Genomic DNA, 27,433 nt, shown 5'->3' on the forward strand with positions numbered 1-27,433 from the left:
GTGTGCACATAGCCTTATGGCGCTGGTGCCGGGAATTTCACCCCATCACGCTGGAACATTCTGGGCCTTTCGCTTCCTAGATTTTAAATTTGTTGAAATGTTATATATCTCATAAATAAGAAACATAATGGTGTTTTCTAACATATATGTCAGTTTGTTTATTCAGTTTTTTTTTTCCAATAAATTTATAAAAAGTCCAAAAAATCTAGAAATCAAAAACATTCATCAAAACTTTACAGAAGGAAAAAAGGGACAAATTATGTGGCGCATGTAGTGGCAATTTTGGCTACGCCCCTGGTCACACCCCCAAGCCACACGCCCATTTACCATTTCTTTCTCCCATGGCTGGAGGAGTTGTCAGAGGGGCGCTGGCAGTGAGGGAAGTTTAGCAGACGCTTGAGGCTGCTGGGCATAGACCCAAATCCAGGATTGTCCACTGTATCCGGGGCTGTCCGCTGTATCCGGGGCTGTCCGCTGTATCCGGGACTGTCCGCTGTATCCGGGGGCTGTCCACTCTATCCGGTGGGCTGTCCGCTGTATCCATGGGCTGTCCGCTGTATCCGGGGGCTGTCCACTGTATCCGGGGGCTGTCCACTGTATCCGGGACTGTCCACTGTATCCGGGACTGTCCACTCTATCCGGTGGGCTGTCCGCTGTATCCTGGTCCATCCGCTGTATCCGGGGGCTGTCCACTGTATCCGGGGCCTCCGGTGCAGATTCCTGTGTCTCTGGTACAGATCAGTGCTCCCTGGCGGATGGACCGGAGGCCACGAATCTCTGACCTTCCAGCGTCCCCTGCGGCTTTTGCTCCCCCAGGGCCGGAGCGACGTCCTCTGTGCGTCAGACTCCTCTCTAGTTGGATCCTGTGGATTATTTCTTGTTCTTCATTCACAGTCGGAGCCGCCAGAACTTTCTCATCTTTCTGTAGCGTCACTATATGACGTCTGGTGTCTGTAAGGCCGTGTTCACACGGTGCAGAAATACTGTGTTTCTTGTTTTCTGCAGGATCCGCACCAATCTGCATAATAACAATCTTCTTCCCCTTATGTGATGAGTTTTTAATGTGTTTTTTATAGGACAGAAAAGCTTTGATTCTTAATAAAGTATGGACACTGATGGTCCTGCAGCAGACACCGGTGGAGTAGTGGGCTGTAAATGCACTACTCCCATCTAAGACTTGAGGGCACAACAGCAACATTGATAGTGAGCCGGGACTCAGGAGTGAGGAGTCCCCGAAGCAGGCTCCAGCTGTCTGCCGTACAAGTAGAGTTCTTGGGAACATCTGTCAGGAGGCACTCCAGTGTAACTCAGTACTAGGAGATCTTCACACTTAAAGGCGCTATAGAGGAGACGTTCAGAAAGGCACATGTTGGTGGAGCGTTGGAAGGGAGCATTCCATCTGACCTGGAGGTTGACGGAGTCCCTGACCCAGAGGACACGGCACGGAGGCAGGCACCGGTGTGTACTACAGACTGTGAGTAAAGCTTTGGAACTACAAGCCCTGGTGTCCTCCATTCATTCCCGTGCCAACACACCCAGCACTGCTACATCTGGGTACCAGCTTCTACACCGCTTGTGCCTCTCCTCTCCCCCTACATCCACACTGCCCTGGGACAACAGCTCCACCTGTGGGGAGCTTCACCATCTTGGCTGCAACACACACCCAAAAGCCCCAGTGGATCTGTCTGCAGCGTCGGCCTAACATCTCACTTGCCGAGCACCACAGGTGGCGTCATGAACTATTCATCTAGCTACATTTCACATCTTCCTATTACTTGGGTGCCCAGGGCCACGGTCCGGGTCACTGCTGCTGTGACACATCCCACTGATACCAGCCCGGTACCGAGTACCGGCCCATTAACTTAGTGGCCATCCCAGTTGGGGAGGAGGTAAGTGGGCTCAGGGAGCAAGTCCCTGGTTGTTAGGCATTTACCATGAAGCTAATGGAGAACTAATAAGTATTGTTGAGAAGGCCACAATTTGGAGAGTGTGTAGCCACAAAAGATTTAAGGGATCAAGAAGATCCAGGAACGAGTTCTACAGAAATTGACCAATACTAATAATTGCCGGAGTGCGGCAATAGAAGGAGAACCAATAAGAAGACGCCTTCCACCATCGGTGACTACCTGCCGTAGCATAGTCAGAGCTGAGGGAGGCGAAATTCCCCTAGAAGGAATGGGCTGTGGGTCAACATGTAAAACTGGACTTCTAACTGTGCGGATTTGGCAGCCTAACAAATCTTGTTGGAAGACTGCAGCGCAGCCAATCAAAAAGCTTTAAGGCTGTTGGCACTTCTGGCCTCATCACAGCCATGCCAACTAACGGCATGGCTGCAAATGGCTGGCACACCATGTGACTCAGCCTGACGCTGTCAAATAAAAAAAAAATATATAAAATAACCGACATGGGGTCCCCCTATTTTGTATAACCAGCTAAGGCAAAGCAGACAGCTGGTGTGGCTATTAATAAGCTCCATGATGCACCAATTCTGGCACTTAGCCTAGGCTCTTCCCGATTGCCCTGGTGCGCTTGTGTTGGCATTATACTTTAAGACACCCTTCTCATGGCCTCCATAATGTGTGGGGAACTTACTTTAGAATGACTGCAATGTTGTTAGCCATGTTCTTTATTGACCTCTTCGAATAGTATTTTTATTTTGGGGGTAGGGGCCCAGCTAGGATTTCTGCGTTGGGGGCCCCATGATTTTTTTTGTATGCTTCTACCTGAGAGCTATAGCTTTTTTACTTTTCCATCCCCATCGCAGTATGAGGACTGGTATTCTGCAGGACAAGTTGTAGTGTTGAAGGACATCATTCACTTTGCCGCAATGTACTAGACACTGGGAACAACAATTTCAAGTGCGTTGAACTGGCAAAAAAAGTAATTTCCCCGTTAACTTTTCAGTTTGTTTACAGCCTTTATTGTGAGGTAAAAATGACATGACAATTCTCCAGGTCAGTACGGGATCCTCGCCAAAATCCTCTAGCAAAAAAAAAAATAAAAAAAATTGAAAACTCTGAGAAATATTTCAATTCAATATTTCCTTTACAGCAGCCCAACAGATGAGGATATACTCCACCCTGGGGGTAGATAGGACAGGTGGAAGTTATAGTTTAGCCCTGAGCCTCCACCTCCTTGTACTTTGAGATCTGAGCCGTAGGAGAAGCCCTAGGGATTTTCTTGTTACAGAAGGAATGGTTTAGTATTAAACCTGTTTCCCCAATGTGGAGGCAGCAGGGTACAGCCACAGCCCTGTAACAGTCTAGTAAAAGCTTAAAAATACAGAGGGGAGGAGCTTGGGTCACCATCTATAGAGCGCAATTCTCACTGTCCTATCAGCTCGCAGGGTGGAGAAGATCCGCGTGGGGTTACAGTCTCATTCGTCACTTCCTGTCCAACGGAATTTTAGCTTTTAGCTTACATTTCTGAAGATATAATAACTCCTTTATCCTGGATGTAGTATTTGTGGTGAGTAGAAGAAATGAAGGCATTTTCCAGGAGTATTTTTGTTTTTTTCTGAATGGAGGAAGAGCCGAGGTGTAATAATTGTGAAGCTGCGCTCCTGCTGCCCGGACTGAGAGGTGACAAAGCCACGCGGGGGAAGCCGGACATTTACTGCGATGTGTCCTCCTCTACAGACAGAGCTGATCCAATTCATATGGGGTCGATCTCACCTGTGAACAGGCCTCCCTGGCTGACAGATGTAGCAGAGCTGAGGTTTCCTTAATCACTAACAGGTAAATACAACCTGTTAGTGATTCAGGAAACCTCAGCTTTGCTACATCTGTCAGCCAGGGAGGTCTGCTCACAAGTCGACACTTAAAAGCAACCCGCCATGTTTAGTTACTGCCCTCCAATTGCCACCGTGGCTCAGTTCCGAGTGACGGTTCTCTTCCCCCCCCCCCCCCCATGTTAGAAGCCACAGTGTCATGTGGAGAGAGCAGTAGAACTAAACCACACCTTCTCTTCCTTTTCTGTGCTATGGGATAGGACCGTCAGGGAAGGCATGGCTTCAACTTATCACTGCTCTCCACATGACATTGGTTATTTCCTCAGCCACAAAATGCGTGAGAAAGTTACTAGTCTGGCCCAGAGTAGAGTACCCCTTTAAGCAATAGCTTTACCATAAGGGCATGGAATCAAAACACTGACCAACAGCACGTCTTCAGATTGAAAACCGCTCTTGACATTAGTTCTGCTTCGGCACTGAAGTATACCCTGAATTAAAGTGCTTGGCTATTTCTCAATGCCAATGGGTTTTTAGCTGAGAACAGTGTCTTATTCTGGATGACCAGACCTTTACCCATCTAGTGTTAGTTCATAAAAGCTTTAGTCCTAAATCCTCATTTAAAGATTTTGTAGCACAGACCCAAAATAGAAATTGAAGCCAGGACATCATGGCGAACAGCTCCAAAGATGAACGCCTCCTCACCAACTTGCCATAATTCACACAAGTTATGGCTAAGGATAGAGAGAGTATCCTCCAACACTTGGAAGAAAATACATTTTGAAAGTGGAAACCATTTTGGGTTCAGGATGCTGTGCCAAGCTTCAAATAAGATAAAGAGCATGGTTTCCAACCACCAAGATTTTCAGAATTAAAGGATGCACAAACTGCGAGTTTTTAAATATGCATTTAATACATTGGTGTAAAGCTTACATCATAGGAACATATTACCAGACATCACCAGAGACCTTAGAGAGCCATCAAAGCTTAGAAGTGCATTTACTATAATAGAGCAAAACTACAGAGAAGATGCGATTAGTGGAAAGTTAAATGGTTGGTGGAAGCACAGATCATGTCTTGCCCCAGTATCACATTCATAGAGCACCAAGAACTGGAGGAACCAACACTGATCTTCTGCCAATGAGACATCTATAGCTGGGACCAGACCATTGGCGAATACTTGAACTTGTCACAGAAGTAATAAGGATCCCCAGAACACCTGATCAGTGGTCACATCACTGCCAAACAAACATCTTAGTTCTGCTATTGACCAAAGAATGATCATCCAGGAGACGAGTTCATGAATTCTGAGTCCAGAGGATGGCTTTGTAGGACAGTCCCATGTCCTCATCACAATATGCTTTCAGTGAGACTGATGGAGCCTAAAAGAAGGAAGGCAAAACTCAGTTTCTGGATTATTACATAGGAGCTCTCAATAGCAGTTTGATAAGTTAGATGTAAAGAGGAAAGATGACTTCGTATAGAGGGCAAGACGAGGCTTAATTATATATTGCTTGGATTTCATTGCTGGGAGGAGCCATGAGCCTGTGAGTCCTACTGACCCCACCTACACTGCCAATTGGCTGCTCTCCTCAGATGAGTATACATGTGATGGGTCAGCAGGACTCAGGCTCACTAGTGGTCCGGACAGCAATTTAGACATACACATGGATTCACCTGATTAAAGCTGTTTATTTTGTAGCTGTGGAAATTACTTACAGTTCTTGTGTTGCTGATCCTAGGAGATATTAAACATTTCCTTTAAGCTGTTGAGGGCATCTTCTCCAGTCATTACCTTCCAGTCTTCAGGCAGTCTTGCAGGTTCTGCATAAAATTCTTTAGCAAATTCTCTGTTAAATTTGGCGAAAATGAATTTCCAGTAATCTGAGGACTTAATGCTGGGGTCGGGTTGGATGGTCCAGTCTGGATAGTACGTGCGATACTCTTTGTATAGGTGAAGTTTACAACCAGTGTCTAAATTACTGAATGAATTTTCAGACACAACAGATGACGTACAAATGTCGGTCACTAATTTTTTTCCTCCTTCCCATCTGTAATGTCCTAAACCTTGAGGTCTATGGACAGATGCAAAGTGTTCGGTATGGTCAGCACCTTCAGCCTCACAGGGGACTTTACAGAATGGACACTGATGTCCACATCCAATCACCTTACTGAACAGCTCATCCTGAGGCTTCAGCTTGAGTTTGGAGAGCAAGTCTGGGAAAGTCATGGACTTAAGCTGTGCCAAGATCTGTTGTTGTGTAGATGCAAGAAAATCCTGACTACTAGTGGAGAACTGACGAACATCAATTGTGTTATTGAAAGCAGTGATTGCCATTGCTTCCGGTGAAATCACAAGCTTTTCATCCAACGCCTTCTGGACATTTTCTAAGAATCGAGGAATGTCTTCACTCTCCAGAATGGTCTCATCTCTAAGGACGTCCTTCACATCTTTGAGGACCAATCTGATGAGATCTGCCTGTAATGGTTGTAGAGTTGCTCGCTCCTCATACATTTCTTTAATTTTATTTTGGATCCATTCTTTACAAAAGGTTTCATAAAATTTTGTATATTCAACATATTTTTTCAAAGACAATTCATCCAGTAATTCCTTCAGTAGACTGTACTGGAAAAAGCTTCGACTTTTGAATATTTGGTTTCTTGAATCCTCTAAAATGTCATCCACCATCTTCTTCCCCAGATGACTGTAAACATAATCGATTATTGCGGGGCTTAGACACTTCGTGCAGAACTGTTTGACTCTGCTTTGTGATTCATCTTTTGCTTTAAAAACATCAAGAAATACAGTCAGATAATCCGGCTTCAGGTTGTCCAGACACGTTTTAGGGTCGTTCCTTTCTATAAAACGATCGTGCATCTGTTGAAATCTGGTTGATGCTTTTCTAAAAATAAAGAGCTTGATGTCCAACTCAAACTGCAATGTGAAGTGGAGATTTTTATTATGTTCATCTTCAAGTTTTCTATTAATCATCTGCAGAATTTCCTGGCAATAAGTGTCATCATAGTCCTCATTGGTGTTCTCCATCTCGCTGACGTTTCTGTCGCACATTTCTATAAGTGAAGTAGCAAGATAATCAAGCTCATCATAAGATTCTTTTTTTTTCCCAGCCATTTGTTCCCATATTTTCGAAAACCAATGCAGATCTATATGGCTTTCATAAATAATAAAGTTACTGTGTTGATCAGCCAACGTATTCTCAGCCAACAACGCTTCATTTATATCCGGTCCTTTGTGGCTCATGTCATTTCTAAGTTGTCGGAGAATCGCATCACTCACTTTACATCTCTCCAGTTTCTCAATTTGTAAATCTGACAGAGTCTTCTCCCACATGGCATTAAATTCACGTTTTACTTCTTCATCTCTCAGTTCATGGTCCTTCTCTCTGCAGGTTTTCAAGAGTCCATCAATTTTCTCTTCAATCAACGCCTGGTACTTCTTCTTGATGTCCCGAATCTTTAGCTTCCCCTTTTGTATAGAAAGTGTTTTTCGATACTTGTCTATCGCATTTCTCCTGAGCTCTCTTCTTAGACCTGTAATGCTCTTTTTAAAATCTTCCCGATGTCTTTCTATCAAGTTAAGGTTTTCCAAATCCCCTTCATAATATTTCTCCAACAGGTCGATCATTTTCTTCTCCTCTTTATGCAGCAGTTGATCCAGATCTTTGATTGTCTCGTTGGTGTTTTCATCAAAATTGTGAGTTGGTTGATTCTTAATGTTAGTTTCTTTCCTCATTACCCAATTATGGACCTCTTTAGTAAAATCCCATTCCCACTGAGAGAACTGCATCGACAGCTTATTATAAGCTTCAGCCACCAGACTGTTCCTGAAGCTGAAGATGAATTTCTCATTTTTGACAGCATTCCACAAGTTTTTCACCCACTTACAAAAGTCTGGTATTGTTAAGGCCTTGTCTAGTGTCTTGGTTTGTAGGAATTCTAACAGATATTTTTTAAGTTCTGAAACGTGTTCACTGTACCCAGAGTTTACAGGAGCCATTGGTGGGACCCCCTGCCACAGCCCGGGGATGTACCAGCTGTGTTTGTCCAAGTCATAGTCCATGACATCACTGAATTGGTCAAAGCCACTTTTCTTTTCCATTTTTGCAGCCACTTTTGTCATTTCGTTTAATTGTTCTAGGAGTTTCTTCCGGTCTCTAATATTCTTGTCATGTGCGGACACGTCGCTCACGTTCTGATGAACAAACTGGCAATTTGGTTTCTTGCCAACTTCTTTCATCCTTAGAAATGCATGGACAACTATCTGTAAAATATCCTTCATCTCTGTGGTATTTTCCATGGCCATATTCACTATAGTGATGTCACTCAGCCCAACCACAAGTGTGGCCAACTCATTGTCATGTTCATAACTGTCCTCAAGAGAAAACAATTCAGGAGCCTTCAACCCTTCAGTGTCGATCACCAGAATAAACTCACAGCCCATCATCTCCTGGAAGTTCTCCTTCACTTTAATGAGAGTCATGAAGGCTCCTCGTGTGCATCGTCCACTGGCCACAGGGAACTGTAGACCAAACATGGTGTTCAGGAGGGTGGACTTCCCTGTACTCTGCACTCCCAGCACAGTTATCACCCTCATCCTGCATCGTCCTCCAGTCTTCTTGTTCAGCTTAGTCAGGACATCAGTTATCCATTGTAAGGGAATATTGGAGGCATCTCCATCAATCAGCTCCAATGGAAACCCATCCAACAAGAGATCCGCAGCAGTGCCTGGAAGGTGACGGAACCTTTTAGCAGATTCATTTTTTACTGTAGAATATTCAGCTTCATAAAACTGTCCTAACTCACGAATAAAATGCTCAATACCTAATGAACTCTCGGAAATTCTCTTGTCAAGCTGCTTCAGTTCTTGGGCATTGTCTGCTGCATAAGATTGGTTGCATATCTCTTTATATTCAGCTTGTAGCTTGGATACATTTATTCTTGCAATTAAATCAAGCTCAAACTTCATCCATTTAAGAAAATATTGTTTCTCATCTCTAGATAAATGTGCAAGTACATTAATAAATAGAGTCATGGCTCCAGGGAGAGCATGCTTATTTTGTTCACTATGAAGTAAATGACGTTTTGCCTTTATCTTTGACCGATAAATTTCCTGATCTTCTCCACCTTGTTTTTTCATTCTGCAGAATTCCTTTTCTAATGTAGACAACTTTTTCCACAGGTCTCCTTGCAGGGTTAAGCTTTCATTCTTAAACCTTTCTACACTTTCTATCATTGAGGTGATGTTCAGAGCATAGTCGCTTGTTCTCAGAAATTCGGGAGAAGCTTCGTCTATATGGATGTTAAGATCAGAGACTTCTTTAGTAATACCTTTTACTTTTACTAGTTTAGGATTTTTTCTCAGTAGACCATTAATGATTTTTTGAACCTTGTTCATGAACTCTGCATCGTTCATGGTGGATGATTTTAGAACAACATTAGCTTTCTCAATCTTTAGGAGAGACATTAGGTTTTGCATGTGTTGCTTTGTCTCTGGGTCAACACCTTTGTCTTTACCCGGAGTGACAATGAAATAAAACTTTGTGTCAGAGGGACTGAAGGAGGATAGTAACCTGAATTGTCTCTCACACATACTATCAATAAATATGAAGGTGGCTGATGAGATCCGAGTGAGGAAGGTGAACTGCTCCCAGTTGGACTCCAGGTCTCCACGTAGATTGGCCACAGCAATCGGCTCTGGGAAGGCATCAGATTTCCCACAAGGAAAGTACCAGGACATTTCCACCAGCCCGTCAGATATCTTCCTCTCAATGTTTCCTCCATCCATGTTGTCATGTATGAAAAACTCATGATGTTGTTGAGCTGGGTTAAGAACTTGGTTTAAGATCTTAGATTTTGATAACTTATTTGGCCCCAACCTGACAAATGAGAAGATCGGCATCTCAATATTCACCACGTTGTCTTCTCTGAACCCTTTACTATCTGCTAGAGACTGAGGTCTCCATTTCTTCACAATATCTCTCATTGCCCAACGCATGAAGATGGATCCTGAACCATCACCAGAGGGAAGCAAAAGAGGAACTGGAAACTGGCACATGGACATTTTGGATACGAGTTCTTGCTGGAGACATTCATCTGAACAGCTGAGGACAGCGCACAGAACATCCAGAGGGTGAATAGATTTCGATTTCTGATTTTGCATAGTTTTACTGGTGAACAAATCCAATGACTCATCATCTGCACTTGATCCCAGGTTTAATAGGTCATCAAGTTCTGTTTTTCTTGCATTTCTGTGCAAAGCTATAATATTCATTAGGAAATGTCCAGGAAGGTCTGCTGTGGTTTTAGGCTTCTGATAATGTAGATTTTCTGGACCGATGCTCAAAATGTCCCTCAGCGTAAACTTTGAATTTCTAGACTTCTCCATTCCCAGTTCAACCAGGAGCTCCTTAAATGTTTTTTGTTTGCCTATAAAAAAAAAAAAAAAAAAAAAAATTACAAATCGTCTAAAGTTAGTATTTGATGCACCAAGTATATAATAAAAAAAAAAAAAAAGTTATCCAGACCCCTTTAGTTTTTCTAACTCCATTTCTGTAGCTTACCACCATTTGTCATTTCAATAAGCCAACAGCAGAAAGGCTCGTCGTCCCATCTGCTCTGTCCCACAGACTAGTTCTACCAATACTGCCCCCACCATCTGTTCATTGCCATAAATGCGTTCAGAGCTCTCCTCCTACACAGTGTGAAGAGTTATGAACTTTGTATTTTTCTTGTCATTTCATTATTGCTCATCTCCATTCTTGGAAGTCCAGAGGGTTACTAAACAATATATAATAAAGCAACAGTTTTGTCTTGACAATCTGGGTGCAGAAATATTCTGCAACTAAAGTGTAAAGTTTCCATTTTTTAGAGAATAAGGAGCCAAAACAGCTCAATGAACAAAACCCATTTCTGACATTTCCACAGATCTCAAGATGAGAGAATATATATATTAGGAAAAAAACAAAACAAAATACCAGTAGTGATGATTGCCTTGGACAAGACTATTAACACTGTAGTGCCTACCTCAATAAACATGTGTCACGAATAAAGTCATGCCGGCTCAGACGATGCCCAGATTAACAAGGTCCGCGTCACATGTTGAAGAACCAGGACGATCTGATAAATGGGCTATTGGAACAAACCATTCATGGCCAAGGCACGAGAATCTGGATCTGATGAAATGCTACTATAACAGCAGACCAAGTGAGAGGATATATGAAGCGTATGAGGAAATCTGGATGTGGATACAAGACCTGCATGTCCACTGAGAAACAACTAGTCACCCAACATTTCAATGTCAAAGAAAAAGGCCATTATCACAACTTGAGATTGATGAACTGCACTGCAGATCCACCTAACATGAAGACCCGGAAGAACATGTGCAACTCCCTGAAGATCCTGATCCAAGCCTGCAACCAGAGAGGACTGCAGCCGATCTGAAACAGAAGATCTTAGATAAAAATTAATACCAAAGATAGACAATTGGGTCACCCTCCCAGGGCAGCGGGGTACTTGATACCAGGTCGGTGCAAGGGGGGGGGGGGGGGGAACGTGTCACAGCAGCGGTGACCCGGTCCATGGCCCTGGGCACCCAAATCAATGGTGGTTTTCAATGTAATAGTTTGTGACGCCACCTGTGGTGTTCGGCAAGCGAGATGTTAGGCCGACGCTGCATGCAGATCTGCTGGGACTGATGATATGGTGCAGCAAAGATGGTGTAGCTCCCCACAGGTGGAGCTGTAGTCCCAGGGCAGTGTAGCTGTGAGATTAGAGGAGAGGCACGAATGGTGTGGAGAATGGTACCCAGGTGTAGCAGTGCTGAAGGTTTTAGCACACAAATGAATGGAGGACACCAGGGCTTGCAGTTTCAAAGCTTTACTCACAGTCCGCGGTGCACACTGGTACCTGCTGTGTCCTCCGGGGCAGAGACTCAACCTCCCGGGCAAGTCAGGACTCTCCTCTCCAACACTCCGCCAACATGTACCCTTCTGAATGACTCCTCTATAGCGCCTTGTGGTGTGAAGCACCCCAGTACTTAGTTACCCTGGAAAGCCTCTTACTAGATGTTCCCTAGAACTCTCCTTGTACGGCAGACAGCTGTAGCCTACTTCGGGGACTCGCCCTCTCCCGAGCCCCAGCTCTCCATACAATTTCTGTTGTGCCCCAAGTCTTGGATGGGAGTAGTGCATTTACAGCCAACTACTCCACCAGTGTCTGCTGCAGAACCATAAGTGTCCATACAACCTCGGGGACCGGGCCCCAGCCTTGCACTGAGAACCTATAGGCAGGGTTCCTCTTCCAACCCACGTCTCCTCTGTTCTCTCTACTCCTTGGTTCTGTAGTGGTCTCTCTTTCCTATGGAATCTTAGGCTACAGTTCTAAGTCTTTCTCCTTCTCTCGGACCCGTCCTCAGACTCTCCCGACTGTCCTTCTCCCGCCTGACCTCCCAGACTGACTTCAGACTGAACTGTAATTCTAAACCTTCCCAATCTTTTATATGGATCTCAACTCCACCCACCTCCCAGCACATCCAGTGTTCCAAGCAGGGAACCACCAAAGGTGCTCTGCTACTCTAAACACTGAGCCGCAATGTGGTTGTGCAGAACTACCCTGTTGTGTTGGGTGTGAGTGTTGGAGCGTGGAAAGGAGTTTCCAACTTTCCCAGACGGTGGGGCACTACACCTTAGGAGAAGGTGCAGTACCTCTGTGGCGACTGAGCCTCAGGGGCACCACACTGCCAAGGCTCAGCTGAAACACCAGACAGTATGATAGAAGATGCGAATAGAGCATTTTTATCAATACCTACCACAACTCAAACTAATGTACTGATCTATGCTACTGCCTCATCAATCATGGAAATGCTTGACTATACAATCAGCAAGAAAAGTACATGCCCCCTTGGAAAAGGAGACTGGAGACAAAGATCAAGGTGACACAAAGGGAAGTCAGCCAACTAAGAAATACAGAAGGGTGTAAAGATCAAGAATAAGACCAAGCTGGACAAGTACAGAGGCCTGACCCCAACTGAGGCCCTAGAGACTGCTAAACAGAGGCTCACCGCACTCGCTGCAAGACTAGGGAGATACAATAGAGAAGCTGAGGCCAAGAAGATAAATGCTCTTTTCTCCAGAGAACTATGCAAGGTGTACTCCCAACTACAGAGGAACAGCACAAAAGCTGCAACTCCACCAATAGCAGAGACTGAATACTGGAGGAACAGATGGGAGAACACCAGTGCAACATGGTTGCAAGATCTGAGAATGAAACAGCAACCACCTAGAGCAAGTACCAGTCACCATTACAGAAGCGGACATCCAACAGCGGGTCAAGAACATGAAGAGCTGGACAGCACCTGGCCCAGACATGATCCTCACCTACTGGCTAGAGAAACATCAGTACATGAACACATGGCAAATCAGATAAACCAACTGCTAGAAGAAGGCCACCACACACAGGGGCGTATCCAGGGGGGGGCAGCCGGGGCATATGCCCCGGGCGCAGCTGTCAGGGGGCGCCATCTGGCCGCCTGATGCGGCAGTCCAAGGAGGAGAGTCGAGACTCCCCGTCAGCGGCATTCTGCCGCCCCCACACTCAGATGATTCTCCCGTTCTCTGTCTGAGCCGGCTGTCAAACTGACAGCTGGCGCAGAAAGTGCTGCGCGTCGGTGTACTAGCGTCTTCAGACGCCAGTACATACATGTGACTGTCTGTCAAATCACTTGTTCTGTAAGCGCCAGTGCCGCGGTGTCTCACCGCCGCTGGCACTTCCGCATCAATGAAGCACCAGCAGCGTGATCAGGTCACATGATCACACTGCTGACGTCACACGCCGGCGGCCGGCTCTTCAGAGGCGAAGACTCAGGCAGGGAGGCAGGGGGGGGACGCTAGCGGCTATATGGAGTCAGTGCAAGGGAAGATTGGGCCCAGACAGTGTGTGAGGAGCAAGGCCATGGATGGTGCAGACATATTCATGTGGTGTGGTGGAGAAAGATGAACATATGGGGGGGGGGAAGGAGAAACCTAAGGACATTATGGGGGAACCTGAAGATCTTATGGGGGAAACCTGAGGACATTATGGGGGAACCTGAAGATATTATGGGGGGGGAACCTGAGGACATTATGGGGGGGGACCTGAGGACATTATAGGGATAAGGGAACATAATGTGTGGGGGGATTTTGAGTGGGGAGGGGAAAACAATGTGTGGGGGGATTTGGAGTAAGGATATTTAATGTGTGAGGATTTGGAGTGGGGATGAGGGATACTTGTGTGTGGGGAGATTGAGGACATAAATGAAGAGTATGTATGAGGGCATGTATGAGGAAACAGTATGGGGGGATGGGTGCAGGCACAGTATGGCGAGTGGGTGATGGGTGCAGACAGTATAGGGAGCCAAGCGGGTAAATGCATGTGGACACATTATGAGTAGCGATGGAAAAAAATCTATGTGGACACAATATGGGGAGTGAGGGTGATGGGATGTGTGCAGACACAGTATGGGGAGTCAGGGGGTATGTGTGAGCAGACAGTATAGAGTGTGAGGGGGTAATAATATGAGGAGACAGTATGGTGAACAGGGGGATGTTAGAGGAGACAGTATGAGGAGGGAGGGGAATAGTGTGAGGCGACAGTATATTGCAGATATTTTTATTTCGGAGCATTATAATGACACTATCTTTAAGGGCATCATGTGGAGATTTGCTGCAGAAGACCGGAGAAGATGGAAGTCTGCAGAGGCCGCTGTGGATGAGAAAACTCATCAAGGGGTCTGGACAAGAAGAAAAGAACAACTCCAGAGACGTCATCTATAAGGTACCTGGATGTAAATATTTGTGATACTAATTCTCATGTTTTTATTTGTCAGGAGCATTACAGGGGTTGTCCAGGTTTGTGCTGAGTCTGCAGACATTCTATGTGACTGCAGACTTCTGAATTCTCACAGTGCTCACTGAACGTGGTTAGGATTCTCTCGTGCCGGTAATTTACATACATGCGGTCACATGCTGACTAGACATGTGTGGCCTCACTCAATGATAATGACAGAGCGAGGCCGGGCACGTCTAGTCAGAATGTGGCCAGAAGTATATAAATCACATACTTGTGCTGACATGACCGTGTACTCTTGCCACCGGTACGGGAGAATCCTAAGTGTGCAGTGCATTTGTTGTGAGAATTCAGAAGCTGCAATGTCAGGATTCAGCTCTGCAGGCTCCAGTAGTTATCACATGGACACTTCACTATGAAAATCGCATACTTATGGTCTTGTGATGAGCTTCTCTTCCTGCTTCTTTCAGTTTTTCATTGAACATTGAGATCATTAGGGAGAACAGCTCGTCAGTACATGACTAAGTTTGGAAATCGCTTATGTACTGGGGAAGGGGGGGGGGGGCGGCCGAACCGACTTCTTGCCCCGGGTGCCAGAAAGCCTAGATACACCTCTGACCACACAGGTTGGCTAACACAAGGAACAGTGCTGATCATGAAGGATCCTCACGAAAGGAACAGTTCCATCTGGCTACCGCCCGATAACCTGCCTTACAACATGGAAACTCCTGTCAGGCATCATAGCCACCAAGATACAGAACCATATGAACCAGTACATGAATCCAGCTCAGAAAGGCATTGGGACCAACACCAGAGGCTCTAAGCACCAGCTCCTAGTAGATTGGTCTGTCTGGATCTTGAGTGACTGCTCTATCTCAGCACAGCCTGGACTGACTACAGGAAAGCCCATGACTCAAATGCCACACACGGATCTGTGAATGCTTGGCTCTCTACAATGTCAACAGGAAATTAAGAACCTTCCTCAAACTCAATGGGGCTATGGAAAAACATTGGAAGTCAACTCAAGACAACTAGCGCAAATGGCCATCAAATGCGGCATATACCAAGGTGATGCACTGTCCCCATTGCTGTTCTGCATAGGCTTGAACCCCCTCAGTTAGTTAATTACAGAGTCTGGCTATGGATACAAAGTTCAAGAGTGGAAGCACCATCAGCCACCTCCTCTACATGGATGACAAAGTTATATGCGAAAAACGAATGAGATATCAATATCTAACAAACCGAACATTCAGTGTCTGCCTCTCCCACACCACCTCCTCACCTTGCCCCCTGTGTCAGTGTTCCTCAAGGCTCAGTTCTAGGACCCCTACTCTTCTCCATCTACACCTTCAGCCTGGGACAGCTCATAGAATCCCACGGTTTGCAGCATCATCACTAAGCTGATGACACAGATTATTATTTATTATAGCGCCATTTATTCCATGGCGCTTTACATAATACATACAAGTACAGTAATCTTAAACAATACAAGTCACGACTGGTACGGGATGAGAGGACCCTGCCCGCGAGGGCTCACAAGCTACAAACGCAGATCTACCTATCTGCACTTGATCCTCACCTCCTTACCAAAATCCCACAGTGTCTGCTTTTTCAGCTTTCTTCTCTGCTCACTTTCTACAACTGAACTTGGACAAAACAAAAATTCATAATCTTTCACCCCCCACCCCCCATCTCACTCTACCCCTCCACCAGACCCATCCATCAATGTCAATGGCTGCTCACTTTCCCCAGTCCTGCACGCTCGGTGCCTTGGGGTGATCCTCGACTCTGCCCTCTTTCAAGCCACATAGCCAAACCCTTGCTTCCTCCTGCCATCTCAAACTCAAATATTTCCTGGATCTATGCATTCCTTGACACCACAAAAACACTAGTGCACACCCTTATCTCGCCTACCATAGAAACCTTCAAAGAGAACTTGAAGACCCACCTCTTCTGACAAGCCTACAACGATCCTCAGTCTACAGAACCGCCGTACGACCAGCTCTACCTGCTCCTAGAGAATCCTCACCCATCCCTTGTAGACAGCCCTTGCGGGCAGGGTCCTCTCCCCTTCTGTACTTGTGTCTTGTATATTGTACTTTTCTATATTTACCCCTTTTCACTTGTAAAGCGCCATGAAATAAATGGCACTATAAAAATGTATAGTTCACTGATCCACCTGACAAGGATCTACAGTGAAGACATCGGGATGTCCTTCGGACTGGAGACGTGCAGCCGGTGGGTAAAGTGAGGCAAGGTAGTCAAGACTGAGTGGAGTTACCAGAAGGGCATGTAGCAGATGTACAGACATGCTACAAGGACCTAGACATCCCACAGGGATACAGTAACCATGATGAGGAGGCAAGGAAAGCAGCAACATTCAAATATCAAAAGGTAAGACAAGTCCTGAAGAGCCAGCTCAATGGGAAGAATAAAATTCACACCATCAATACATATGCCATGCCAGTTATCAGATACCCTGCTGGCATAGTGTGCTGGCCAAAAGAATAGATGGAGGCTGCAGATGTAACGACACGAAAGCTCCTCACAATGCATGGAGGTCTCCACCCCAAGTCTAGCACCCAAAGATTGTATACCAACAGAAAGGAGGGTGGTCGAGGCTTGATAAGCATCTAAGCCACCATCACAGATGAAACAAGGAGTATTCAGGAATACATCAGAAGAATCGTACCAAAAGATGAGATGCTGATAGAAAGCCTAAGGCAACAACAAGTCTGGAAACAGGATCATGAAGCGCCATGGCTAGACAAGCCACTGCATGGGATGTACCATCGACAGAAAATGGTGGTGGTTGACATGGAGAAGTCCTACCAATGGCTGGAGAAAGCTGGACTCAGACAGCACAGAGGCGCTAATCATAGCAGCACAAGAGCAAGAACTAAGTAACAGATCCATAGAAGCAGGAGTCTACCACACAAGACAAGACCCAAGGTGCAGACTATGCAAAGAAACCTCAGAACCAGTCCAACACATAGTGGCAGGATGCAAAATGCAAGAACAGCATATACTGAATGCCACAACCAAGTAGAGGAAATTGTATACAGGAACATCTGCACAGCATATGGGCTAAGACCCCTCAAGACCAGGTGGGAGACCCAAGAGAAAGTGGTGGAGAATGAAAAGGCTAAAATCCTGTGGGACTTCAAAATCCAGATGGATAAGCAGGTGTTGGCTAACCAACCAGACATTGTGATAGTAGACAAGGATCAGAAGACAGCAATGATAATAGATGTTGCTGTCACTTGGCACTGCCACATCAGAAAGAATGAATATGAGAAGCTGGAGAAAAACCAGGGCCTCAAAGGAGAACTGGAGAAGATGTGGAAGGTGAAGGCCACAGTGATTTCAGTGGTGATAGGAGGACTTGGAGCAGTGACTCCTAAGTTGGAAGAATGGCTACAACAGATCCCAGGAGCAACAGCTGAGCTCTGTCCATAAAAGCGCAATGCTGGGAACAACTAAGAGCCTGTGCAGAACCCTCAAACTCCCAGGCCTCTGGTAGAAGATCTGAGAATGAGGAAGGACAACAAAGACCACCCCAGTGGGGGAGAGAAGGAAGTTTTTAATTATGTATTATATATTTCTGACCCTCCTCAGTGTGATATAGTATATAGTAATATGGCCACTTTGTTCTCTCTTGATATTCGCTTTGAGAAACTGCTGCGAGTCACCACTGCTGGTGAAATCACAGATCTGTGGTGATCGAGCTTTGAGGTGGACCTGCCCATCTGGAATCAAGTGGCTGACATATCACTTTCTAGCACCCTGGTTGAATACTTGTTTATACGCATCAATAACGGCCATTGTTGGGTTCAATAAATGCCGTGACAGACCTTCATCCAACAGCAAGGCTCATGTCATGAGTGGTCTTTTTGCATGACAGCCATCAGCACAGAAGGCCAAGGCCTTGTTTCAGCCTGGAGGCTCAGAGCTTTGGGAGCGGCACAAGGCAGTTATCCATGTTCCCTCACAATTTCCTGAACACTTTTTAAACTGTTCTTAATGCGGCCAAGAGACAAGATTGTAAGTGGGTGTAGCCGAGACGTACGTTTATTTTTGCCATGGTGGACATACCACACAGCATCACCGAGGCAGTTACCAGGCAGATTGCTTGGTGGGTGGAGCCTCCAGGTGACCTATAAATAGCTGTAATAGTTTTTCCAGTCAGTGTTTCAGCAAGGGCCCCGCCAGAGGGCAGCCACCAGCCCAGCCAGGGCCCCGCCAGAGGGCAGCCACCAGCCCAGCCAGGGCCCCGCCAGAGGGCAGCCACCAGCCCAGCCAGGGCCCCGCCAGAGGGCAGCCACCAGCCCAGCCAGGGCCCCGCCAGAGGGCAGCCACCAGCCCAGCCAGGGCCCCGCCAGAGGGCAGCCAGTGAACATGTGAGGAGATTATTTTTTCCCCCCTTCCAGTGGGCAGAGTAGAGATGGACCGACCAGAAGCCTTTGGATTGCATGAGAACTTGGACCCTTCAGGAAGATGGCATTCGTTGGTCTGCACAGCACCCTTAGGCTACCAGAATACTATGCTGTGGACACAGGAGGAGTACAGGCTGGGAGAGTAGTCCCCTATAATGGAGAATGGAAAACTGGAACCCTACAACATAAGGAAGGCCAGAGGAGGCCAGGATATGGGGGTCTGCTGGGGAACATCACCCTTGTGGGATAGAAGTAGACTATTGTGTCAGCTTGGATAACAGGATGAGCTCTGTTCACACTCGCCGTTTATCACGCCTCATATGTGCCGTTTCCTGCATCTGTCTAAGTGTTGCCCGTCTGAGGAACTTTGTCATCTGCACATGTAATACAGCTGAAAATATTACTAGTATCCATATGACCGCTGCAGCCAATTACTGGGCTCAGTGGTAATTCCCATAAGCCCCCAAAACGCTGAGTCTAGTTCTTAGAAAGCATTGTAACACCAAATCGTACCAGCATGTAACTGGGTCGCCCTCCCAGGGCTGTGGGGTACTCGGTACCGGGCCAGTGTCAGGGGGATGCGTGTCACAGCAGCGGTAACCCGGTCTGTGGCCCTGGGCGCTCAAATCAATGGTGGTTTTGTGGTTAATGTAATAGTTTGTGACGCCACCTGTGGTGTTTGGCAAGGGAGGTGTTAAGCTAGCGCTGCATGTAGATCCGCTGGGACTGATGGTGTGGTGCAGCAAAGATGGTGTATCTCCCCACAGGTGAAGCTGTAGTCCCAGGGCAGTGTAGGTGCAATGGATGAGGAGAGGCACAGAATGGTGTGGATGCTGGTACCCAGATGTAGCAGTGCTGAAGGTGTTAGCAACGAATGAATGGCGGACACCAGGACTTGCAGTTTCAAAGCTTTACTCACAGTCCGTGGTACACACTGGTGCCTGCCTCCACGCTGTGTCCTCCGGGGTAGAGACTCAATCAACCTCCCGGGCAAGTCAGGGCTCTCCTCTCCAACATGTACCTTCCTGAACGACTCCGCCAATGCGCCTTGTGGTGTGAAGCACTCCAGTACTTAGTTACCCTGGAATACCTCCTTACAGATGTTCTTAGAACTCTCCTTGTACGGCAGACAGCTGTAGCCTGCTTCGGGGACGCCTCGCTCCCGGCTCTGTGTTGCTGTTGTGCCTCAAGTCTTGGATGGGAGTAATGCATTTACAGCCTACTACTCCACCGGTGTCTGCTGCAGAACCATAAGTGTCCATACAACCTCAGGGACCGGGCCCCGGCCTTGCGCTGAGAACCTATAGGCAGGGTTCCTCTTCCAACCCACGTCTCCTCTGTTCTCCTACTCCTTCGTTCCGTACTTGTCTTTCTCTCCTATGGAAGCTTAGGTTGCAGTTCTACATCTCTCTCCCGTGCCAGCTGGCTCAGGTTACTGAGGCAGCTGCAGCACTCCTTCCTCCATCCCTTCTTCCAGGGATCCTCTCCTGTCTGAGTGACTTCCTACTCCACTGACCTCCAATTCTAAACCTTCCCAACCTTTTATATGAATCTGAACTCCACCCACCTAACAGCACATCCAGTGTTCCATGCAGGGAACCACCAAAGGTGCTCTGCTACTCTCTAAGCACTGAGCCGCTATGTGGTTGTGCAGAACTACACTGTTGTGTGGGGTGCGAGTGTTGGAGTGTGGAAAGGAGTTCCCAACTTACCAGGATGGTGGGGTACCACACCTTAGGAGAAGGTGCAGTACTTCTGTGGCGACTGAGCCTCAGGGGCGCCACATAACTCACTGAAGGATTTCGCTCTGCTCACCAGTTTATCATGAGATTCTCACATTCCCAGCCACATACAGACTAGCTTTTCTTCCTGCTTCTCAGTGAGGCACGGGCTGTAATGTTTCACTGAACATTTAGAGAATGATGAAGAGCAGCTCATCAGCACGTGACCAAGTGTGCAAGTCACATATGAGTGGTCACTTGTCTAATCAAACATATACCGTGTATAGGAGGAGGCTCCAAACTGAAAACCTAGATCTGGCTCCGATTCAGGATGATGGAGAAACTTCAGAAACCAATTTTATTATCCCCAAAGTATTTTTTTTCTTCATGCCATGCAAACAAAGTCCATTATTCAGGTGGAAGAATTCAAAATAATGGATGAGACAAAGGTCTCCTCCTCTACATCCAATGGTGGTGACACTTCCCCCCCCCCCCCCCCCCCATCAAGATTGAAAATCTTTCAAAATCGATTAGGTCATGGGACCAGATTGATAGGAGGGAGCTCCGGCGTCCTCCATTAGGGGATCTAGAGCCGTAAAGTGGATGTGCCGTAATAAGACAATGGTGGCTGCATGAAAGTGGGTCGCCCTCCCAGGGCTGTGGGGTACTTGGTACCGGGCCGGTGTCAGCGGGATGTGTCACAGTGGCGGTGACCCGGTCCGTGGCCCTGGGCGCTCAAGTAATGGGGGAATTGAAATGGTGGAATGTGGTTGAATAGTTCGTGACGCCACCTGTTGTGTTCAGCAAGGGAGGTGTTAAGCCGATGCTGCATGCAGATCCTCTGGGACTGATGGTATGGTCCAGCAAAGATGTAAAAGCTCCCCACAGGTGAAGCTGTAGCCCCAGGGCAGTGTAGATGTGGTTGGCACGGGGATGTAGCAGTGCCGGAAGGGTTGGAAGCAGACAGACACAGCGGGGTGCAATTTCTGTACCTTTACTTGATAAATGCAGACCAGGGTCCTGATTACAGATGGTACCGGAGCAGGCTAGCCTGGAAGCAACTCAGGGATTCTCCCTCAGCAGATGGGCTGTGCAGTCTCCTTCCTAGCGCTTATTTGAGGGATCTCCAGTACTGAGTTACACTGAAGTTCCTCCTGTCAGATGTTCCCAAGAACTCTACTTGTACGGCAGACAGCTGTAGCCTGTTCCAGGGACTCCTCACTCCTAAGTCCCAGCTTACTATCAGTGTTGCTGTTGTGCCCTCAAGTCTTAGATGGGAGTAGGGCATTTACAGCCTCCTACTCCTCTGGTGTCTGCTGTAGGACCATCAGTGTCCATACAGCCATGGAGACCAGGCTCCAGTTCATGCGCTCTTGCAGGAGACAAGCTCTTCCTCTCAGCTCTATCTCAGCGCTCCTTCCTCACGTCTGCACACTTCACCCTCCGCAGACTAACTGACCACTCCTTCCTCTTGGCCCTCAGAGAGCACTCCTCCCCTTAATTCCAGTTCAGAGTCCCCCTGCTGGCCTGGAGTGGAACTGTGTTGCATGTATTGGTTAACTGCGAGAGAGACCCTTCACTACTTCCAAGCCTGGCATTACCCTCCCTGGAGGAAGGTAAAGCCACTGTGGCAGCCATACTCCTGGGGGCACCACATTAGCATCAAGAAACCAACCATCTACAGATGCTTCAAGATCATGAATGCAGAGAAACAAGAGCTACCAATCATCAAGAGCCTAGTTAGAAACAATGCGTGGATAAACCCCAGAGGCCCCAATAAAAGATAAGTCAGAGTACTGAGGCCATGTCATCAGTAACAAGACTACGGTTGTTGGATGGCGTCTTTCCTACTTCATGGATAATTAAATCCGCATTGTCCATTCCAGCTACTAGACTGGTTTACTTCCATTAACTAGTTACAAAAAAAAATAAAAAATTCCTCCATCTCAGGAAGCAAATTGTTCTCAAAACCTCCATCCAGGATTTCTTTCAATAGAGGAACTTAAAGTTTGATGTGAGGGGAACGCTTCTTTATCCTCTTAATATATTGTAGTCATCATATTCTATAGCGCTGCGTACTTACAATTGCTCATTTTGCCTTTCTACCCAAATAATAATTTTCTATTCTCTGCTCTATGTAGACACAGGAGGTCTCTTGTTCCTGAAAAACCTCATTCTCCCCCTGACAAAGCTGCTCCCTCCTCCCCCTCATGTTCCCTTTTGCAGTGATGAGTCCTACTACAGGGAAAATTGACCTCATAGCTCCTCAGTTTTTTTTGTTTTTTTTAATCACTTGATTTCACAGACTTAATGGGAAAAAAGAATTATCCAGGTAGAAAGGAGGAATGGGCAACTGATGACTGCAATATTTTAAGAGGATAACAATTCTGATGGTAAGTGGGCTTCTTTAAGTTTAGCCAATTGGTGCAGAAAATCCAAAGAAACAAAAAGATAAAAAAAAAAAAAAAGCACCAAATCATGTACATTGTGTGTATAGTTCAACATGAAAAATTTTGGTGAAGCGTCCTCCAACAATCACAGTACACATTTTGTACAAGGCATTGTACTGAGGGGCATGAAACTAAAGTTCTTTATGCTGCCTAGAAGTATATGGTCGGCAGCACAAGGACAATCTATAGAACTACTGTACAGACTTTAACAACCGGCACCAGGTGACTGTCCAATAACAGCACAATTTGCATGAAGCCCCCGGATAATCCTTCAGGGCACATGATTTTCTATAAATATTTAAAAAAAAAAAAAAAAACGGTGACATTTCGGTCTAATTGGACCATGAGACTCAGATTTAAGTTTTTTTTGTGCTTCTGTTTTTCCTACATCCCTAAACTTATTCCCCTGCACCCCTCAACATAGTTTTTTTCCCCATATTTTGCCATTAATGGATTGTGCAAGTTTGATCTCCCCCAACATAATGGAAGTAGGATACTCACTGTCCTGGAGATGTTCAGATACAGATGACAATCCTGGGAATCTGGGAATCATGTTCTGTAGATGATTCAGGAACTTCTGGCAGGCCTCTTCTCCCTTGTGAAGAATCAGGTCCATCAGACTAAGGGTTTTCTCCACCGGACTCACAACTTCGCACAGATTTCCATGTTCTTCAGAAGTTATAAGCTGGAGAGAGTTCACTTCATCCATGAAACCATCCACGTCCTTCTCAAACACCTCGGAGAATTTCCATCTCAGACGGTGGATGGTCTTGGATGCCGCCATGATAACTGAAGGTCAGCCTGCGAAAAATGTAAGAGATCAGTTACTACTGCATGAACAGATGGACACCGTCCTAAAGAAAAGTATAAAAACTGAGCACTGTGCAATAATATAACGAGGCGCTCATGCCACAGCGAGATACGGACCTTCGAGAAGAGACAAGGGGACAACTAGGGAAGAACAGGGAAGAGTTTTCCTGGCTGACCAAGGGGAAGCCAGCAAAAGAGGCAACCATGGATGGACAAGGGGGTGGGAAGAAAAAAAAAAAGTTAGAGATGAGGACAAAGGGGTGGCTGCAGACAAATACCAATGAAAAAAACATGGTGGCTCAGTGGTTATTACTGTAGTCTTGCAGTCCTGGGTTCAAATCCCACCTAGGACAACATCTGCAAGGCGTCTATGTTCTCCCCCTGTTCCATGGATTTCCTCCAGGTTCTCCGGTTTCCTCTCAGTCTAAAGACATACTGATAAGTAATCTAGATTGTGAGCCCCAATGGGGACAGCAATGATAATGTCTGTAAAGCTGTGGAATTAATGGTGCCATACAATAGAGGAAAATAGATAAAAATAAGATTGGGGTGAGGGGCAAGCAAGATGGTTAGAGTAGATGACATAGTGAAAGACAAGGGGTGGCAACAAAGCAGGAGGCACCCTAGGGGGAATAGGGAAAGACTGGAGAAGGCGGCCCTCAAGTAGAGATAAGGGAAGGATGCAGAAGAGGACAGAGGATATTTAAAAGAACGAAGGGGGAAAAAAAAAAAAACAAAACAAAAAAAAAAAAAAACACAAGCAAGGCCATGTGCCAACATAGTGATTCCTGAGCAGAATTGCACACGCTGCTCCCGTGAAGACACATGCGGTTTTTGACGCGCCTTTTTAAGCGTTTGTCAAGCGTTTTTGCCCATACAATTGATGGTATGTGGACTTGCACGAGATTCCACAAAATTGATGAACATGCTGCTCTTTACCGATAAGTGATTCCACAGCGGTAAAAAACGCACCATTGGCACAACATGTGCATTCTCAGTTAGGAATCCATGGAATGCGTTTAAGCGTTTCTGCGGCAGAATCGTGCATTTAAAATCGCCGCGGAAACGCTTAAAAAGCGCTCCGTGGGCACACAGCCTCAAGGTTTCAAAGGACAAGGTCATCGAAGAACAAGGGAAAAGGTTGGAGAAGAGAGACGAGCGCTGCAGAGGAAGACACTCCGGAGGAGGAGCCAACACTAGCGGGGTTTCACCACAACGCTCAGTTTATTCAATAGCTCTTGGAATAAAATAAAAGTTCCATAATTAGATGTGATTATTATAACAAAAAAAAAAAAAAACCACACAGATACATGCAATGTCAGGGGAGATTATAAAACCTGAACTAAAGCGATATTTGCAGCGCTGAGCTTTAACAGATCAGGTGCAGATTGAATTTTGTACGATAACTGAGAAGACACTGGATTAAAGACTTCATTGTTCGATGATCGTTAAACTCCCCAAGACCATGTTCACATGTTGCATTTTTTTTTTGCAGCTTTTTTAATAAAAAAAATAAAGTCTGCGCTTAACATCTCCAGCAAAAGCCCTGAGGTCACAGATCTCCTGCACGCTGGGTTTTTGTTCCAGACTGAGAACTGAGATCTGCGGCACCTTAGAAATCAGTGAGAAAGTTAAGGGAAAAAAAAAGAGACCCACAGGCTTCGCTGGCTGCATTTTGGGGTGATCAAATCATGCACTGTAATGAGTTACATAATCAGCACAAAAAAAAACAAAACACAACAACAACGTATGAACATAGTCCAAGGACACTGTGCAACACCACTGCACCAACAGGGGGCGCCACCCTGGTGCCTACAATCATACTGCAGGCAAAGCCCCATCTCTGGGTCACAGCAGAACCAAGAGCCCTGACCCACAATCCCCAGCACTCACCTTCTATGTGGAGTCCGGCACAAGGCTGAGGACAGAACGAACAGAACCGGCGCAGCCTCCTGCTGATTTATAGGCACCTGGGCCCAATGGGTGGAGCGCTGGTCTTAGGCCTCTTTCACACTTCAGTCTTTTTTGCATCAGTCACAATCCGTCAAAATGTGAAAACACGGATCCAGTGCAGATTGTCCAAAAATTGGTGCACCGGATCCGTTTTATTCGACGGATCCATTGCAGCAGCCACTGTAGGAAATTTAAAGGAATGGGAGTCGTTCGTTCGAGGGAGAGAGAGAGAAAGAGAACTTTCTGTGCCAGAACGGCTTCCTTCTGGGCATGCTCAGGTGAAAAAGCGGAATCCGTTGCTGGATTCCGTCATGTGACAGACGGCGACGGATCCGTCACACATAGGCGTCCATTACTGCAGACGACGGACGGCGATCCGTTGCTGTCCGACTTTTCGACAGAGACAAAAAATGTTCCTGTGGGCGTTTCCCCCGACTTTCCGACGGATCAGTCGCATGATGGACGAAACAGATGTCCATCCATCGCAATCCGTCAGCAATACAAGTCTATGGGGAAAAAGACGGATCCAGCGGACAAATCCGTCGGATCCGTATTTTTCTCCTAACAACGGATTTTGACTGACGCCAAAAGACTGAAGTGTGAAACAGGCCTTAGGAGACAGAACATGTGCTCGGCTGCTCTCACGGCTCTGTCTCGTGCTCCACCACTCTCAGGGCTCTGTCATGCGCTCCTCCGCTCTCAGGGCTCTGTCGTGTGCTCCTCCGCTCTCAGGGCTCTGTCGTGTGCTCCATCGCTCTCACGGCTCTGTCGTGGGCTCCGCCGCTCTCACGGCTCTGTCGTGGGCTCCGCCGCTCTCAGGGCTCTGTCGTGGGCTCCACCGCTCTCACGGCTCTGTCGTGGGCTCCGCCGCTCTCACGGCTCTGTCGTGGGCTCCGCCGCTCTCACGGCTCTGTCGTGGGCTCCCCACTCTCACGGCTCTGTCATGCGCTCTGCCGCTCTCACGGCTCCTTCTTGCGCTCCACCGCTCTCACGGCTCTTTCTTGCGCTCCGCCGCTCTCACGGCTCCTTCTTGCGCTCCGCCGCTCTAACGGCTCCATCTTGCGCTCCGCCGCTCTCACGGCTCCATCTTGCGCTCCGCCGCTCTCACGACTCCGTCTTTGGATCTGCCGCTCTCACGGCTCCGTCTTGCGCTCCGCCGCTCTCACGGCTCCTTCTTGCGCTCCCCGCTCTCACGGCTCCTTCTTGCGCTCCGCCGCTCTCACGGCTCCTTCTTGCGCTCCGCCGCTCTCACGACTCCGTCTTTGGATCTGCCGCTCTCACGGCTCCGTCTTGCGCTCCGCCGCTCTCACGGCTCCTTCTTGCGCTCCCCGCTCTCACGGCTCCTTCTTGCGCTCCCCGCTCTCACGGCTCTGTCGTGTGCTCCGCCGCTCTCACGGCTCCTTCTTGCGCTCCACGCTCTCACGGCTCCGTCTTGCGCTCCCCGCTCTCACGGCTCTGTCGTGTGCTCCGCCGCTCTCACGGCTCCTTCTTGCG

General features: G+C 47.0%; 1 protein-coding gene across 1 annotated transcript; it reads right to left on the minus strand.

Annotated features, from left to right (window-relative positions):
• Window positions 1–4,618: 4,618 nt before the first annotated feature.
• On the minus strand, window positions 4,619–26,011 carry LOC141050789 (up-regulator of cell proliferation-like). Its single transcript, XM_073547443.1, has 4 exons — window positions 25,880–26,011; window positions 23,678–23,977; window positions 5,447–10,174; window positions 4,619–5,109 (listed from the first exon to the last, which is right to left on the minus strand). Exons 2-3 carry the CDS (start codon window positions 23,958–23,960, stop codon window positions 5,466–5,468), a joined length of 4,992 nt encoding a protein of 1,663 aa, XP_073403544.1. The 5' UTR covers window positions 23,961–23,977; window positions 25,880–26,011; the 3' UTR covers window positions 4,619–5,109; window positions 5,447–5,465.
• Between the last annotated feature and the right edge of the window lie 1,422 nt (window positions 26,012–27,433).

Source organism: Dendrobates tinctorius, unplaced genomic scaffold, assembly GCF_039654945.1.
Source record: "Dendrobates tinctorius isolate UK_male_01 unplaced genomic scaffold, ASM3965494v1 ptg000152l, whole genome shotgun sequence".
Classification (NCBI taxonomy): Eukaryota; Metazoa; Chordata; class Amphibia; order Anura; family Dendrobatidae; genus Dendrobates; species Dendrobates tinctorius.

What these genes read in the sequence shown, in the direction of transcription:
- LOC141050789 (XM_073547443.1), bottom strand. Translation starts at nt 23,960, where the DNA reads ATGGCGGCATCCAAGACCATCCACCGTCTGAGATGGAAATTCTCCGAG. An exon ending in ATCTGAACATCTCCAGGACA is followed by an intron (nt 10,175 to 23,677) that starts GTGAGTATCCTA and finishes TTTTTTTTATAG; the next exon opens with GCAAACAAAAAACATTTAAG.